Genomic DNA, 18,255 nt, shown 5'->3' on the forward strand with positions numbered 1-18,255 from the left:
GATTTTGATTTGATTTCCCTGAAAATGAGCAATACCCATTGGCCATTTATGTATCATCTTTGAAGAAATATCTATTCAGGTCTTTTGCCCATTTTTAATAAGGTTATTTATTTTGTTTTGTTTTCTTTTTATATTGGGCTGTAAGAGTTCCTTATATGTTTTGGATTTTAACCCCTTATCAGATATATGGCTTGCAAATATTTTCTCCTATTCTCTAAGTTACCTTTCCACTCTCTTTTCTGATAGAAATATAATTGACATACAACATTATATTAGTTTCAGATGTACAACATAATGATTTTATATTTGTATATATTGCAAAATGATCAACACAATAAGTTTAGTTACATTTGTCACCAAACATAGAATTTTTTTCTTATAATGAGAAATTTTAAGATTTACCTTCAGCAACTTTCAAGTATGTAGCACAGTATTGTTAACTATAGTTGCCATGCTGTAATTACATTCCCATCCATTTATCTATTTTCTAATTTGAAATTTGTACCTTTTGATTTCCATCACTCATTTTGCCACCCCCAACCTCCTGCCTCTCCACCAATTTAGTCTCAATTTATGAGCTTATTTTTTTAGATTTCACATATAAGTGAGACCATATGGTATTTTAGAAAATTTTAGTTTGATACAATCGCACTTGTCTTTCTTTTTGGCATGTTTGTTATTTGTTTTACTTCTCTTGCCTATGCTTTTGGTATAATATACAAAAAGCCATTGCCTGATCAATGTCAAAAAGTGTTTTCCTATGTTTTCTTCTAGTAGTTTTATGTTTTCAGGCCTTTAATCCTCTTTGGGTTGATTTTTGTATTTGATATCAGATAAGCATCCAATTTTATTTTTCTGTATGTGGATATACAGTTTTTCCAGTAATACTTACTGAAGAGATTATACTTTCCCCATTGTGTATTTTTGACATGCTTTTTGAAGATCTATTGACTTTAGTTGTGGATTTATTTGTGGGTTCTGCATACTGTTCTATATCTCTGTTTTTATACTAGAGCCATACTGTTTGGATTATAATAGCTTTGTAATGTAATTTGAAATCAGGAAGTGTGATCCCTCCAGCTTTGCTCTTCTTGTTCAAGATTGTTTTGGTTATTTGCGGGTCTTTTGTGATTCCATATATTTTAAGATATTTTTTCTATTTCTGTAAAATATGCCATTGCAATTTTGATAAGGGTTACACTGAATCTATAGATCACTTTGGATGGTGTAGACATTTTAATGATAATAATTCTTCCAATCTGAATACAGGATGTCTTTCCATTTATCTCTGCTTTCTTTAATTTCCTTCATCAACATTTTATAATTTTACTTTACACATCATTCACCTCTTTGGTTAAGTTTATTCCTAAGCATTTTATTACTTTTGTTGCCATTGTAAATGGGATTGTTTTCTTAATTTCTATTTCATGGCTCCTTTGGTTTTAATTGAGCATTTTATGTGCTTTTATTTTCCCTTCTCTCTTAGCATATCAATTTTACTTTTAGAAAATTTAGTGGTAGGCCTAAAGTTTGCAATATACACTTAGAACGAATCTAAGTCCACTTTCAAATAATACTATATTGCTTCACATGAAGTGCAGGCACCTTATAACAGTCATTAATTTCACTTATCCATAAACTATAGTCACCAAATACATTAATGCTATTATTTTGCATATTTATAACTTAACTGTATTGAAAAATGATTCACAAATATACTTGTATATATTTAAAGTATACAATGTGATTATTTAATATACATATACATTGTAGAATGATTACCAAGATCAAGATAATTAAAACATCCATCAGCTCACACAGTTAACATAAATACTCTTTTTTTAGTGTGGTGAGAAGCCTAAGATCTACTTTCAACAACTTTCAGATATACAGTACCATATTATTAACTATAGTCACTGGCTGTACATTAGGTTCTCAGAACTTGCTTTTCTTATACTACTATTATTGCTATTATTATTTTAAACAAACTGTTACATGTTAGATAGATTGTGAATATGAAAAAAGTTTTATCTTTATTCTTTCTCTAACATTCTTACTTTCATTACATAGATCCGAATTTCTGATCTATATCATTTTCATTTTTTCCAAGGGACTTCTTTTAACACTTCTTGCAAGACAGGTTTAATGGCAACATGTTCCCTCAGTTTTATTTTTCTGAGAAAGTCTATTTATCCTTCACTTTTGATGAATAATTTAGATGGATACAGTGTTTTAGGTTTTTGGAGTATTTTTCACCGCTTTAAATATTTCACTCTGCTTTTCTTACTTGCGTGGTTACTAAAAATAAGTCTGATATGTTTCCTGGTCTTGCCCTTGTATACGTACTTTTATTTCCTATGGATTAGTTCAAGATGTTCTTTTTGTTTTGATTTACTGTAGTTAAAATATGATATATCAAGGTGTACATTTTTTAGTATTCAAACTAATTGGTATTCTCTGAGTTTCCTGCAATCTTTGGTTTGGAGCATTTCATTAATTTTGAAAATTTCTCAGCTCTAATACTTTAAATATTTCTACTGTTCCTTTCTCTTTTTCTTCTAATTTTGGTATTTCCATTACATGTGTCTTATTCTTTTTGTAACTATGCCTTGGGAGTTATATTTTGTTCCATTTTCTTTCAGACTTTTTTCCCTTTACATTTTAGTTTAGGAATTTCTACTGATAAATCTTCAAGATCACTAATTGCATCTTCACCTGTGTCCAGTCTATTGTTGAGCCCATGTAAGGCATTCTTTATTTCTATTACTGTTACTGCGTTTTTTTTTATTTCTAGCATTTTCTTTTAATTCTTTCTTAGAATTTCTATCTCTCTGGTTACAATGCTTATCTGTTGATATATATTGTTCACTTGTTCCATTGACCCTTAACATATTAAACATAGTTATCTTTCATTCCCAATCTGATCATTCCAAAATCTCTACCATATTGGATTATGGTTCTGATGTGCACATTATCTTTTCAGACTGCATTCTTTGGGGTTTGGTTTTTTGTTTGTTTATTTGTTTTTTGTTTGTTGTGGGTTTTTTTGTTTTTGTTTTTGTTTTGCTTTTTTACATTTTTTGGGTAATTTTGTTGTTGTTGAAAGCCAGATATTACACACCAAGTAAAAGGCACTGAGGTAAATGGTTTGAGTGTGAGATTTTATGTTTATGTTTTTAGGCTGTGTTTACCTACTATAGTTGTAGGTATAAGAGGCTGACATTTCCTATAATGTACTTGTTTATGTCTCCACTGTTTTCTTTGTGATTTCCTAGAGACTGCTTCTTAAATAGGGTGTGAGCTTTGCAGTTCTTTCAGCTGAAAGCCCTTGTTATCATACAGGAGCTTGATTGGTAGTAAGCATTCTATAATCTTATGATAAATTCTCCATCTTTCAGTGAGCCTGTGCCTTTGAACTATGACCTTCACAATTGCTTCTCAGCTTCCCTCCTCTTTTTAAGTGAGCCGGGGAAGCTTGAGCGGGTGGTTGGAGTTAAGGATTGCAGTTCCCTTCCCTCAGTAAGGCTAGGTTAGGATAAACTCAAGCAGTTTATGCTCTGATAAGAGTTTTCCTTGAGGACAGACCTTTGTTAAGAACAGAGTGCTCTGAGATGATTGCCTTTGTTAATTCCCCTGACAGAATTATATGGAGATCTTTCTGTGATCGTCACCCTAAGACCCCAGTAGGGCTCCTAGAAGTAAAACTCATGAAAATGTGGGGTATTCAAAAGATTATATTTCATGGAGTTTTTAACTCTCAGGCTAGTCCATAGTGGGCCTACAGTGACTTATCAGTTATAGTTTGTTTCTACCTGTACTGGCTCTTGCTCTTTGGTTTCTGCTTCCAGTATATTGTATTTCCCAGTATTTGCTTCTTTCTCAAGATTTGGTGGCAAGAGTTTGCCCTGTGACTTTAGCTTTTCAATGGCTCTAAGAATTATTCATTTTAATTTTCTTCAGCTCTTTTTCTTATTATAAAAATGAGAGTGAAAACTTCCTAACTGTTTCTAGTATTAGTTTTTAAGACTAGGTCTTTTTTTTATATACAGTTTATTGTCAAATTGGTTTCCATACAACACCCAATGCTCTTCCCCACAAGTGCCCTCCTCCATCACCACCACCTCTTTTCCTCCCTCCCCCCCCCTCTTCAACCCTCAGTTCCTTTTCAGTATTCACTAGTCTCTCAAGTTTTGCATCCCTCTCTCTCCCCAACTCTCTTTCCCTCTTCCCCTCCCCCTGGTCCTCCATTAGGTTTCTCCTATTCTCCTGTTAGACCTATGAGTGCAAACATATGGTATCTGTCCTTCTCTACCTGACCTATTTCACTTAGCATGACACCCTCGAGGTCCATCCACTTTCCTAAAAATGGCCATATTTCATTCTTTCTCATTGCCATGTAGTACTCCATTGTATATATATACTACATCTTCTTGATCCATTCATCAGCTGATGGACATTTAGGCTCTTTCCATGATTTGGCTATTGTTGACAGTACTGCTATGAAAATTGGGGTACATGTGCTCCTATGCATCAGCACTTCTGTATCCCTGGGGTAAATCCCCAGCAGTGGTATTTTCTTACCTGAAACTTTTGAAGATGGTGACTCCTGTCACTTAAATTGCTATTTTCTAATTTTTCCAGTGTTTGCTGTTGCACATAACTTGCTTTCCCTGTTAATCCTTCAAATAAAATGTTTCAGAAGTTATTTAAAATATATCCCAGGATCTCCTCATCTGTATGCTCTATTCCACAACCAATCCCTTCAGTGTCTCTCTTTCACATATTCTGCAAAATCCGGTTCCTATCTTCCATCCCAGAAAACACTCCCTTATTCCTTTTGTCTAGGAATACTGTTCTCAAGCCTTTTCCAGCTAATTTATTCAATAATAGTCTTTCTCTTTGAAAGTCCATTGTAAGTATGAAGTGTACCACTCTTCTTTACTTCATTATGTCTATATATTTTTTCAACTCTGTAGATTTTGTCTCTTGTTTAAATTTTAATGCTTTCTGGGAGCAGGGACCTGGTCTTTTAATGCTTATATTTACCTTACAACCAATTGCTAGCCCAGAGCTATGCACTTATTAGGGGATTGACAAAGAATAATTGGTTGACTGTTATGTATCAATATTTGCTAGTAAATTATGATTGCTCTACTGAGTGATTTGTAGATATAAACATCGACTGACTCTAATTCCTCCAAAGCAAGTCACTTCTATATTTTCAAGAACTAATAATTAAGACACCTCATATATATTAATAGATGGATGAAGGATCATTTTCCAAATCCTCCCTTCAGATTCATTTTGCAGCCTGTGAAGATCTGTTTTTTAGAAATGAAGAGGGAAAGGTTTTGTCTGAAAGCACAGGATCAACTTTCTGCCTCATGTCTGACAGTGGCTGTGGCTGCACTACAGATGCAGCTTTAAATCAAACTTAATTTGTGGTGCTTAAGCAGTTTCTGGCACTAAAAAGAGTTCTTCCATACCAGGTCACATAAAACTAAAAGAATTGCACGTAGTGAGATTTATCCATAGTAGGGAGAAAATGGAGAAAGTAAAATCCAGTACAAACCATGAAGACAGTAAATTCCCATTTTTCCCTTGGTTACGTATACGTTGAGAGAGGAAAACTACATTAACCGGGCAGAAAAAGGTTAATAGAAAGACTATCAGTAAAATGTAGTAAGACAATTCTTACATTTGTCTAGTTCAGTGATGGTACATAAATTTAAAGGGCAGGAGACTTATTCAAGTTACAAATGCCAGTATTATGAACTCTCAGATATGTGTATCATTGGAAGGGTACAGAAACAGGGTAAATTTGAAAAGCATGTCTATTTGAAATATAATATGGGCTTCCCATTTCAGTTTGAGAGACTCTCAGATTCCAGGAACTCTCTTCCACCAACCCAATTTTAAGCCCTACTTTATCTCAAAGGGGAACCAGCAGAGATTAAGTCAACCAAATTTTAAATATCAATAAATATAAATATTTTTGTTGGAGCAAAAATGCAAACTATCTACATTTGATAATGAAATGTTGATGTTTAATAACATTCCTTTGCATGTGTATAGTGCTATTCACCTTTTCAATTACTTTAACCCATTTTACCCTCACAACAAAGTTGAGTATGGTAGGTATTCTTCCCAACTTAAAGCTGAGTTAATTTAAGACACATTGACTTAATGATTTTGTAAGGATCCAGCTTGAGCTTGTAAATTTGAGGCCTGAATGTAGAACCTGGTTTCCTCTGAACATAGCTTTCTTTTCCAACTTTATGATAAATGCCGGCCAACCAGAGGGTTTGTCTTTGCATTCATAACCAAGCATCCAAAAAGGAGATGAGAATTAACTTCAGTGCTCTAGTTTGTTATCTTGCAAATAAATGGATTTAAGAACCTCATCCAAGAACTTAAGGGCAGGATTGCCACCATGTAGACTTGCAATTTGCTTTTTCTTTGGTCAAAGGCAGGAGACAGAAAAAAAAATTCAGTAGCGTGCCCACTATCACCTCACTCAGGAGGCAGCTGGCTATTGTTGAGAATGTAACTTTCCAAAGAAACAGGAAGCACACTCTTTAAGAAAGGTTCCTGGCAACTCAGTTCTTCTGTAAAGAACACCTATCCCTAGCCATTCAAGGCCCTTTGCAACTTCACTTGAGAAAGCAAAAAGCAGGACTATGAGAAAATATCATATAGAGCAGGGCTTTTCCCTGCAAGGGGTGAAAGGAGAAAGACAAGGGAAAACAGTGTCTGGAAAAGTCAGAACTATGGCAAGGCACTAGCATCATTGGCAGATTAAGGCACAGGGCACAGCCTGCATTACACAAATGCTGGAGAAAAGTAGAAAACAGACTTCTCATGGTTATTTGAAGATAGAAGGCTACTTACCACTTTCAGCTTACGTCCTATAAGGCAACCATTATTAAGGCTCACATCTTCACCGTCTTACCCCTTGCTGTCGAAACTCTAACCTCGGACACAAACACTACACTTATCAACATTTTTTCCCTTCATGCCATGGTACAAAAATCTAATTTGTTTTCATAAGTTCAACTTAGGCATTGGGACCCGGTGTTTCCTCCATTTTTGCTACACAGATCATGGCTTATTTATCAAAGCCTACTGGAATGGTAATATTTTTTTGTGCTGGGTGAATTTCTCACTTCTTTCCCTTTCCATTTGATCTTCAGATCAAGAGTCAGTTTTTATGTTTTGTTTTTGAAGGTTCCATACATAATACCCAGTCAATGTTTGCTGTCCCCAATGGAGACTTTGTGAGCTACATAATCATCTGCAATTTTTGCATGGCTGCTCACTGCTCAAGTCAAATGAATTCAACTAAGAATACTTTCTTTATTTCAGGCTCCTCAAAGAACATCTTGGAGAAAAAGAAGTTGAGTTGGCACTCATCTTTGATTCAGTCGTGGAGGCTGACCTGGCAAATTATACCTGCCATGTGGAAAACCGAAATGGACGGAAACATGCCAGTGTTCTGCTGCGTAAAAAGGGTATTTGTTTTTGTAGCTATTGCTATGTTTTGTTTAGCTAGCAAGTAACTATTGAAGATAAATATGCTTCCTGGTCTTATTTTATCATTTAGCACAAATTTCTATTAAACATTTTGTCTTTTGAAGGAAAAATATCCCTATTGCTATGGATATTAGCATGAAATGCCTACAATCTTGTGTACCATTAAGAAGTAGATAAATGAAATATTGTTATGTGTTAAATTCAGTAAGATAAAATATACCTTGGTTATAAGTATTACATAAAATGTGATAGGTATTGACATTCAAATTTTTCTCTATATTTCACCATGTTATATTTTTTAAATGAAGAACTAGGGATTTTATTATTGAATGAGAAACAATGCCACTTTTTTTTATTCCCAGAATAAAATATAAATGGAAATAATAAAGAGTATCATAATATTCTTGCAATAGTCATAATAAAGATTACAAATAATATTTCATGATACGACCTGGTATTAAGAGGATTTTGACAGGTGCACACATTTTAAAAATAATTTGAAGAGGCAAGATGGAGGAGAAATAGGTAGTTCCATACTTCCTGCCCGCATCTCTCAAACAAAGAAGGGCTGAAGCCAAAGGACACTGAAGCCCAGGAGTCTGGGAGGAAAAAAGGCAGAGCCCACTAAGAAGACAGCTTCATAGGTACGTCATTGCGAACTGGGGAAGATAAAAATAAGCCTGAAAAGGAGACTCTAAGGGGAGTGAGCGCCCTCTGTGAGGAGGCGAGGAGAAGAGAAAGAGCAGCTGAAACTGCTCACAGAACTGTCCCTGGAGAAGAGAAAAACTTCATCCCAGATGGAGAGGGATCCTATAATCTCATCCCTAACTGCAGGGTGTTCTGAGAGAGATCATACTTCTAACTGCAGAGCTTTCTATAGGCTGGGTGCCTCAGTCCCATTCAGCATCAGGAGGAACCGCTCCCCTACTGCTCCTACTTGAAACCCAGCTAGGAAGTTCCCCAGTCTGCGAGATTACATTTCTGGCGGTATCATTAAAGCACAGACTAAGATCTAGAAACGAAGCTAGTGATTTGCAACGCTTGGTTCCAAAAGGGATGGTGGGGCGCCATTTTTCTCTCCACAACCACCAAGACGGGGCCTCAGGGAGTGGCCTCTGGGACCCACAGTGGAGGCAAGATCTGCCTACACCAAACCATGCCCATCTCCCTGGAGAGCTGCTTTTTTTTTTTTTTTTTACTTACCAGACCAGGGCAAGACCAGCATTGATGCATTGCTGTTTTTAACTCTAGATCAATTCTTGCTATTCAGATATATTCTCCCTTATCTCATTCTTATCTCTGCCCTCCACTGGACTGGGTATTCTTGTAAAGAGTCACGAGTCACGTTTAATTCATTCCCTTGATGCATATTCTACACCTCTGTCCTTACCTTCCTTTCTCTCTCTCTATGGAATAATCACAAAAAAACATAAAATACCTAGGAATAAACCTAACCAAAGATATAAAAGATCTGTATGATGAAAACAATAGAAAACTCATGAAGGAAATTGAAGAAGACACAAAGAAATGTAAAAACATTCCATTCTCCTGGATCGGAAGAATAAACACTGTTAAAATGTCACTCATTATTACCCAAAAGAATCTACACATTCAGTGCAATTCCAGTCAAAATTGCACCAGCATTCTTCCCAAACCTAGAACAAACTATCCTGAAATTTGTATGGAACCAAAAAAGACCCCGAATAGCCAAGGTAATATTGCAGAAGAAAACCAAAACAAAAACCAACTTGACAATAAAATATTTAAAAAATAAATAAAGAATATATGATAATAACGGTTAATTACTTTTGTGTCTAAACTATATTGGAAATAGTTTTGTTTTTATACTGTTCTATAAGCATGGGCCTCTTTACCAACAACATACTTTGAACTTATTTCTATTTCATTCTTCTCAACTGCTACACAGCATATCACCATCCATCCACCCATCCATCGATCCACATATTCATCTATTTGCCTACCTGCCCACTAAATTACTTTTTTTGCTTGCTTTTTAAAGCATTTCTTTTCCAAGTTATAGACACACGGCTTTCCCTTGGCTAAAATAAAACAACAAACAAGCAAACAAAAATTACCCAAAAAATGGGGTGCCTGTGTGGCTCATTCATTGAATATCTGGCGCTTGGTTTCAGCTAGGGTCATGGTCTCTTGGTTAGTGGGTTCAAGCCACATGCATTAGGCTCCTGCGTGGGAATATCTCTCTCCCTCTCTCTCTCTGCCCCTTTCCCACTCCTGCATGTGCATGCATGCTTTCTCTTTCTCCAAAATAATGAATGAACATTAAAATCATTAACAAAGAAGAATGCAGTTGGAGAAGAGCACAAAGGGAAAACAACTACAGCCTAGACTCATTCTCCAGAGGCAACCACTGCTAACAGTTTCTGTTCCAGTACTTACTTTTATAACATTAAATAACATGCTTATTAATGTAACAGTATTCATATCAATATTGTTATAATAATAGCATGCTTATATCTTCATTGTCTCATTTTCTCTCCTCCCCACCTCTCCAATTCTCACCTGTTCTCTCATTCCTTCCCTTTTTTTCTTTCATCTTTGTGCCAGGCTCAGAAGAAGTACATATAAGAAAATATAACCCTGACTTGGTTCATAACTTGGGACATTTGACCAGTAGGGGAAGGTATATATGTAAAGCACAAAATTAGAGTGTACTCAGCCTTGAAAAAATGGGAAGAACCAGAGAAGGAAATAAGTACAGTTAGAGCAGGGAGAACCAATTAGGAAATGTAGGCCTTTTCCTGTGCCAGCTCCTTACCTAGAACCTGAGAGGACTAGGTTGCTGTTTACTGTTTTAGCAATAGCTGAAATTCTTACCTGGTGTTCCTGGGATTTAATGGAATGATAAAGTGGAAGGAACATGGATTTTTACTTCAAAAGCTTGAACAATCTTAAAATTTGTGTGGAACCATAAAAGACCAAAAATAGCCAAAGTAATATTGAAGAAGAAAACCAAAACAGGAAGCATCACAATCACAGACTTTAGCCTCTACTACAAAGCTGTCATCATCAAGACAGTATGGTATTGGCACAAAAACAGACACATAGACCAATGGAATAGAATAGAGAACCCAGAATTGGACCCACAAATGTATGGCCAATTAATCTTTAGCAAAGCTGGAAAGTGTGTCCAATGGAAAAAAGACAGCCTCTTTAACAGGTGATGCTGGGAGAACTGGACAGCAACATGCAGAAGAATGAAACTAGACCACTTTCTTACACCGTACACAAAAAGAAACTCAAAATGGATGAAGGACCTGAATGTGAGACAGGAAACCATCAAAACCCTAGAGCAGAAAGCAGGAAACAGCATCCTTAACCTCAACCGCAGCAATTTATTACTCAACATATGCCCAAAGGCAAGGGAATCAAGAGCAAAAATTAACTACTGGGACCTCATCAGGTTAGAAAGCTTCTGCACTGCAAAGGAAACAATCAAGAAAACTAATAGGCAACCGACAGAATGGGAAAAGATAGTTGCAAATCACATATCAGATAAAGGGCTAATATCCAAAATCTATAAGAAACTCACCAAACTCCACACCTGAAAAACAAACAATCCAGTGAAGAAATGGGCAGAAGACATGAATAAACACTTCTCCAAAGAGCACATCCAGATGTCCAACAGACACATGAAACGATACTCAGCATCACTTATCTTCAGGGAAATACAGATCAAAACCACATTGAGATACCACCTCACACCGGTCAGAGTGGCTAAAATGAACAAATCAGTAGACTATAGATGCTAGCAAGGCTGTGGAGAAATGGGCACCCTCCTACACTGTTGGTTGGGAATGCAAACTTGTGCAGCTGCTCTGGAAAACAGTGTGGAGGTTCCTCAGATAATTAACAATAGAACTCCCCTATGACCCAACAATAGCACTGCTAGGAATTTACCCAAGGGATACAGGAGTGCTGATGCATAGGATCACATGGAACCCAATGTTCATAGCAGCGCTGTCAACAATAGCCAAATCATGGAATGAGCTTAAATGTCCCTCAACTGATGAATGGTTCAAGAAGATGTGGTTTATATATACAATGGAATACTACATGGCAATGAGAAAGAATGAAGTTTGGCCATTTGTAGCAACATGGAAGGAACTCAAGGGTGTCATGCTAAGTGAAATAAGTCAGGCAGTGGACAGATACCTTTTGATTTCACTTATAAGTGGAACAGGAGAAACTTAACAGAGGACCATCGGGGAGGGGAAGGGGAAAAATAATTGGGGGGAGGGAGTGAAGCAAACCATATGAGACTCCATAAAACTGAGATCAAACTGAAGGTTTTTGGGGGTGTGGGAGAGGGGAAGGGTAGTGATGGGCATGAAGAAGGGCACTTGTTGGGATGAGCAGTGGGTGTTATATGGAAACCAAACTCACAATAAAGTATAACAAAAATAGGTGAAAAAATTAATTTCCCATAAAAAATAAAAATAAAAAATAATTTGGCATTTAACTCTTACTTTGGTTTCATATAGGGTGGAAATTGTATATAGTTGGAAAAGAAAAAATGTTAAATTTATAAATAAAGGATATAAAAGCAAATATAGGAACAATAATCCCAGCAGCTGCAGCAACTTCTGAGATTGGCTCTTATCCTGTCTCAACCCTTGATTACTGCTAAAGGCTAAATATTTCTGTATGTGTGCATCTGGCAAAGGTTTTTGTAAATGTAACAGAACAAATGCTCTCAATCAATGTTCTTGTTATCTAGGCTATAAAGCAATAGAACACATTCAATCAACAAGGTCACTAGTTGTACCTCTTAACCAAGATGGGATTTCTATTTTCCAGCCAACCATAATACTTGACCTTGACCAGCAGCTCTAGGAGAAGCAAGGAAATCTCATTATTCTGAGAATGATGCTTTTATCTCTCTAGTACCATTTCTTATTCAATTGGACTTCATTCTGTCTTAAAATAATGGAGTTTTTAAGTAGAAAGGAGTCTAATGTAGAAAGTAAAATCAGGAAACCCTGGTTGAGGAGATCCTGGTTCAGCCACTGATTTAGCTCCTTGATTCTGTAGGACTAATTTGTCTGATTAAACATCCTGAACCTCAGTTTTCTCATCTGTAAAACAGAGATAATAATATCTACATTGCAGAGGCATTTTGAGTCTCAAATGAAAATGATGTAGTGTAAAATACACCACATTCAGTGTTTGTTATTATACAGAACTTGGATAATTTCTCCAGTGCACTAGACAATCACATAGTCCACCTACATAAAGGGCAGACATTGATCATGTCTGTATACCTTATGGCAATGATCACTTTATTCCTGCTCATTACAGTCCTATTTTAGGCTCAGAGATCATCAACCCAGGGTTTGCCACACTTCTTATCCTCAGCAAGCAACTTGGACAATGTCTGGTCACTAATAGATACTTAGTACCCATCTGGTTAATGAATTAATCAAGTTATCTTTTATTATTGAAGATCAGATCTAGCAAGTATTGTGCTAAGTACTGGGAAATAGAGTGATGAATAAAATATACATCTCCAAGCCTCTGAGCGTACAAAGATAAACATTAAACAAAAAATTTCGGGGTGCTGGTTGGCTCAGTCAGTTAAGTGTCCAGCTTCTGGCTTCGGCTCAGGTCATGATCTCACAGTTCATGTGTTGGAGCCCTGCGTCAGGCTCTGTGCTGACAGCTAATTCAGAGCCTGGAGCCTGCTTCGGATTCTGTGTCTCCCCCTCTCTCTGACCCTCCCCTGTTCGCGCTGTCTCTCTCTGTCTCTCATAAATAAAAACATCAAAAAAAAATAAAAACATCAAAACAATTTTTAAACAAAAAATTTGGGGCACCTGGGTGGCTCAGTCGATTGAGCATTAGACTTCAGCTCAGGTCATGATCTCATAGTTTATGAGTTTGAGCCCTGCATTAGGTTCTGTGACAGCTTGGAGCCTGGAAACTACTTCGAGTTCTGTGTGTCTCTCTCTGTTCCTCCTGCACTCAAGCTCTGTTGTCTCTCTCTCAAAAATGAATAAACATTTTTAAAAATAAAAAAACCATTAAACAAAAAACTGCACAACAAGTATTACTGCTCTGAAGAAAAATAATGGTGGTAACAGGGTTCCTATCATTCAGTTGGCAGAGATTAAAAACAGCCTTATCTGAGTTTCAAAATAAATCCATTTCTCTGTAATAAGTAAAGCAACCACTAGCACCCTTTAAAATTTCTAATAATCTGACAGTAGAAACCAAGGCACACTGTAAAATTGCCATTTCTCATGGCTTCTGCAAGGAAATGTGTCTAAAGTATAAATGACTGAGAATACTAATTCTCACCTTTCTCATCTCCACATATTAGAGTTCCCCAGAGTTCAGGTCACCTCTTCTCATTCACGTCCTAGATGATTTCATTCCATCTCCATCTCATGGTTTTGCTTACTGCATATATGCTGACAACTTCCAAATTTATATGTCTAGTCTGGTCATCTTTCCTAACCTCCAGAGTTGTATACCTAACTGCCTAATCAACCACTACTCAAAAATTCCACTAATAGACATATCTAGTAGGCATATCAAGCTTCATTTGTCCCAAACAAGAATTTTGCTTTGTCTTTCATATAAATCTGATACTCCAGGTGCCTGCTCCATCCATCTCCAACACCATATTTCCAGTTGCTCAGGTCAAAATCCTGGGAATGCTCCTTGACTTTTTCTTTTCTATGCTCATAGGCTAGATCTAGTCCACCAGCAAACCCCATGGCTCTACTTTCAAAATAAGTTAAGTAAGTCAGGTGGAGAAGGACACGTACCATATATTTGCCCTCATAGGTCTAACAGGAGAACAGGAGAAACCTAATGGAGGACCAGGGGGAGGGGTAGAAGGAAAGAGATTTGGGGAGAGAGAGGGATGCAAAACCTGAGAGACTATTGAATACTGAAAACTAACCTTGGGTTGAAGGGGTAGAGGGAGGGGGAAGGGAAGTGGTGGTGATGAAGGAGGTCACTTGTGAGGAAGAGCACTGGGTGTTATATAGAAACCAATTTGACAATAAACTATTAAAAAATATGTCCAGACTCTAATGACTTTCCCTTTCCTGCACTCACTGTTCATGACCCTGGTCTGAAGCAACAGCATAAATTGCCTGGCTCAGTCAATGGCCTCCTAACTGTCCTCCCTGCTTCTTACATGTAGCCTTGTAGTCTATGCTCATCACAGCAGCCAGAATGATCCTCTTCATGTGTAACTTAGATTGTATTATTTCTGTAATCATAACTCTTCTATTGTAGAACTCTCTCCATTACACTTAGAATAAAATGCCAAATCTACACCATGGTCTACAATGCATGACATAATCTATTGTGATTTCTGTTCTAATTTTCTACCACAGTCTCTATTTGCCTCAAACATCACACTTACTAGCTTCTTTTCTATTTCTTGTGCTCACCAAGCATAGTCCTAACTGATGGTCTTTGCATTTACTAATTCCTGGGTCTGGAACACTCTTCCCTCAGCTGTTCCTAGGATTCACTCACTTTTTTCATACAGGTCTCTGCTTAAGTACTACCTGCTCAATAGCCTTCCCTGTCCACACGCTATAAAAGAGAGTATACTACCTTTGTTTTTGTTTTTTTTTAACTTTTTTTAGAATATTAAACATTTTGGGGTGCCTGGGTGGCTCAGTCGGTTGAGTGTCCGACTTCGGCTCAGGTCAGATCTCACGTTTGTGGGTTCCAACCCCGCATCGGACTCTGTGCTGACAGCTAGCTCAGAACCTGGAGCCTGCTTCCGGTTCTGTGTCTCCCTGTCTCTCTGCCCCTGCCCACTCACGCTCTGTCTCTGTCTCAAAAATAAATAAAACATTTAAAAAAATTTTTTAAATAAAAAAAAAGAATATTAAACATTTTAATACAGTTCAAATCAGTGTGTCAGGTCTATTTCATGTCCTTCACTGCCAAAACTAAGGGCAGGGACTGTTTCAGTTTCTCTGCCTTCCATTTGTCTGTGAAGACCAAGGTATAAAGGTATCTGCATTTTCTTTGTTTAAACATTTTAAGCCTTACTGAGGTAAAATTCAAAAATAAAATTATAAGATGTTTAAAGTATACAACAGGATGACTTGGTATATATACATATACATTGTGAAAGGATTCTCCCTGTTGAGTTAATTAATTAACATATCAATCACCTTACATATTTACCTTCTTTTTTTTCTTTTGATGAGAGCATGTAAGTTCTGTCCTCTTGTATACATTTTACAACTGAAAGGTTGTACCCTTTTACCAACTTCTCCCTATTTTCTCCTCTAGCCCCAGCCCCTAACAACCATTTTTTTTTACTCTCTTCTATGACTTCAGGTTTTGTTTTGTTTTGTTTTAGATTCAGTATATTTGTGACATCATGCAGTATAGTATTTACCTTTCTCTCTCTGGCTTAGTTCACTTAGCAAAATGCCCTCCAAGTTCATCTATGTTGTAGTAAATGATAGGATTTCCCTCCTTTTTTAAGGTAAAATAATATTCCATCATATATGTGTACGCCATATTATCTTGATCTAATCCTTCTTTGATGAATTACCCATCACTTTTCTCTTGCTTGGCTTTATTTCTATTTATTGTACTTATTACTATTTGATATCTTATTATATATTTGTTTTCTTCTTATCTTCCCTCCCACAAATCAAATGTAAACTCTATGAGAATAAGGACTTTTCCTGCCTTATTTACTGCTGTATCCCTACTGCATAGAACATAGTAAGTGCTCAAAAATATTTATTGAGTGAAAATACTCCTCCTAGAGGGCTAGAGCAATAGGGTGGGGACAGATAACAGAGATTGGTAAAGAGAGGATTTATCTGTGATTTTCTCTTGACTAGTATTTGCCCTGGACAATCTAATTGCATTTTTCTTTTAAAAGCCATTCACTTTCCAGATTGGAGGTTAAAAACTTTAAGACTTCAAGGTCCAGGCCGATAATAAACTTTATTTTAAGAAGTTGGATCTTAGAAAAAAAAAAACACAGGCTAGAGAAAACATGCCTCACTTTAAAGGGGCAGTTGCTACTCTGCTAGTAGATTATTGCCATGCTTGCTAAAATGTAAACTCAGAGATAAGAGAATTTCTGAGTTTTCAAATGATGTTGAATGACTAGGTATGAAATCTTTTGCATTTTAACTGTGAGCATCTATTTTTGGAAACATTATATAGAACAACAAAACCTTTTGGGGAGTCACACTATACCAGTGTGCACCTCCTATACTACGTAGCAGTTAAGATTTTTCACTGTGCTTTGTGAAAGAATGCAGTTTATTTTCCCTTATTCTATTTTCCTTAGAGCTCTCAACAGTATGGTAGAGCTCCAGAAAAGAGCGAGCAGCCCTATGGCCCTGCTCCAACATTTTTAATCAGATTGAGCTCTGGCTTGTCTTGCAAAACTTCAGATGTTGCCTTTGGAGTTGAACCTTTTGGGTTTTATCACAGCAGGGCCTGGCCTCAGTGGCTGCAGTCTTTTCACCCAGAATATGAATATGACATTTATTAATGGAACACCAACTTCCTGATGAGCTATAAGTCAAATATTAAAAAGACCTTAAGTGATAAGAATGAATAAACATCTGATGAATCTTTACTGTGAAAAAGCCTTTCGTAAAATGAAAATTCATGTCTAATATATCCAAATAACAAAGTCCAGCTTTCTCAGAGCAAGACATCCTTACTTATGCATCTTTTACCTGCACCTACCACTTGCTCACTCTCTGATGAACTACTATCAACAATTATAACTAAAATTTCAGTATGAAGTCTATTGTGTGTGTGTGTGTGTGTGTGTGTGTGTGTGTGTGTGTGTGTGTGAGTACCATGACTGAATTTATGCTAAGGAAATTCTAGTAATTATTTTTTCTTGGCACATACCGCCTTTACTACAAATAGGAGCATATCACTGAATCCCTCTTTTCTCATTCCCAGTGCTACTGCCCCATGCTGAACCCCCAACCTGTATAGGAAACCCTCAGATGGTATCTCCTAACCTGCTTTCCAACTTAAGAGGTAGCTCAAAACATTTCTAGTATTTCCTCTTTGTAGTCCCTTGGTTTCAGCTGCTATTTGTCTCATTCTATGACATTGATCTTCATGTTCAAAGTGAAGACACAGTTGGGTTCAAACTAAGAAGGTTAAAAAGAACTACACTTGTACTTTGGGTGCCTACAAAAAGTTACAATCCCATAAATATTTGCTGTTCTGGCTATTGTTATCTTTGTGATGTGTATACAAGACACAGTCCAAATAAAATGACTTTTACCTTCTCAGGAAATGTCTCTAGATGTATAGATCCTGATGAGATAGAAAATGGCAGTTGAAAATAGAAGACAAAAGAAAAGCCAAGTGTCATCTTAATTCTGTCCTCTGGTTATAAGATGCATGTTTCCTTTGTAATGGCTCTTCCTGGGCTGAATCAAAGAACACTGGTTGAGTCTCAGAGACTAAGTGCACAGTTTTCAACATATACAACCATCATTAGGTAATATCTTTCAAAGACATTTTTATAAAAGTGACCCCCAAATCACAAAGGTACTTTTCACACCATGATTTTCTTCAATAAAATTACTGCTGAAAAAAATGTCTGTTATTTGGGAGCACAAATTGGTCCTATTGCTGAAGCTTCCACCTACCTAATAGCAACTCTACTCTGTAAATAACATAGAAATTGCTTTAAAATTCCCA

At 36.6% G+C, this 18,255-nt stretch overlaps 1 protein-coding gene across 1 annotated transcript in view; it reads left to right on the top strand.

Annotated features, from left to right (window-relative positions):
* Window positions 1–18,255, top strand: part of IL1RAPL2 (interleukin 1 receptor accessory protein like 2) — a 529,352-nt gene that overhangs the window by 487,290 nt on the left and 23,807 nt on the right. The window contains exon 6 of the mRNA XM_029929680.1: window positions 7,366–7,511. Coding sequence (XP_029785540.1) covers window positions 7,366–7,511 — 146 coding nt within the window. The remainder of the gene's footprint in view (window positions 1–7,365; window positions 7,512–18,255) is intronic.

The sequence above is a fragment of the Suricata suricatta genome, chromosome X, assembly GCF_006229205.1.
Source record: "Suricata suricatta isolate VVHF042 chromosome X, meerkat_22Aug2017_6uvM2_HiC, whole genome shotgun sequence".
NCBI lineage: Eukaryota > Metazoa > Chordata > Mammalia > Carnivora > Herpestidae > Suricata > Suricata suricatta.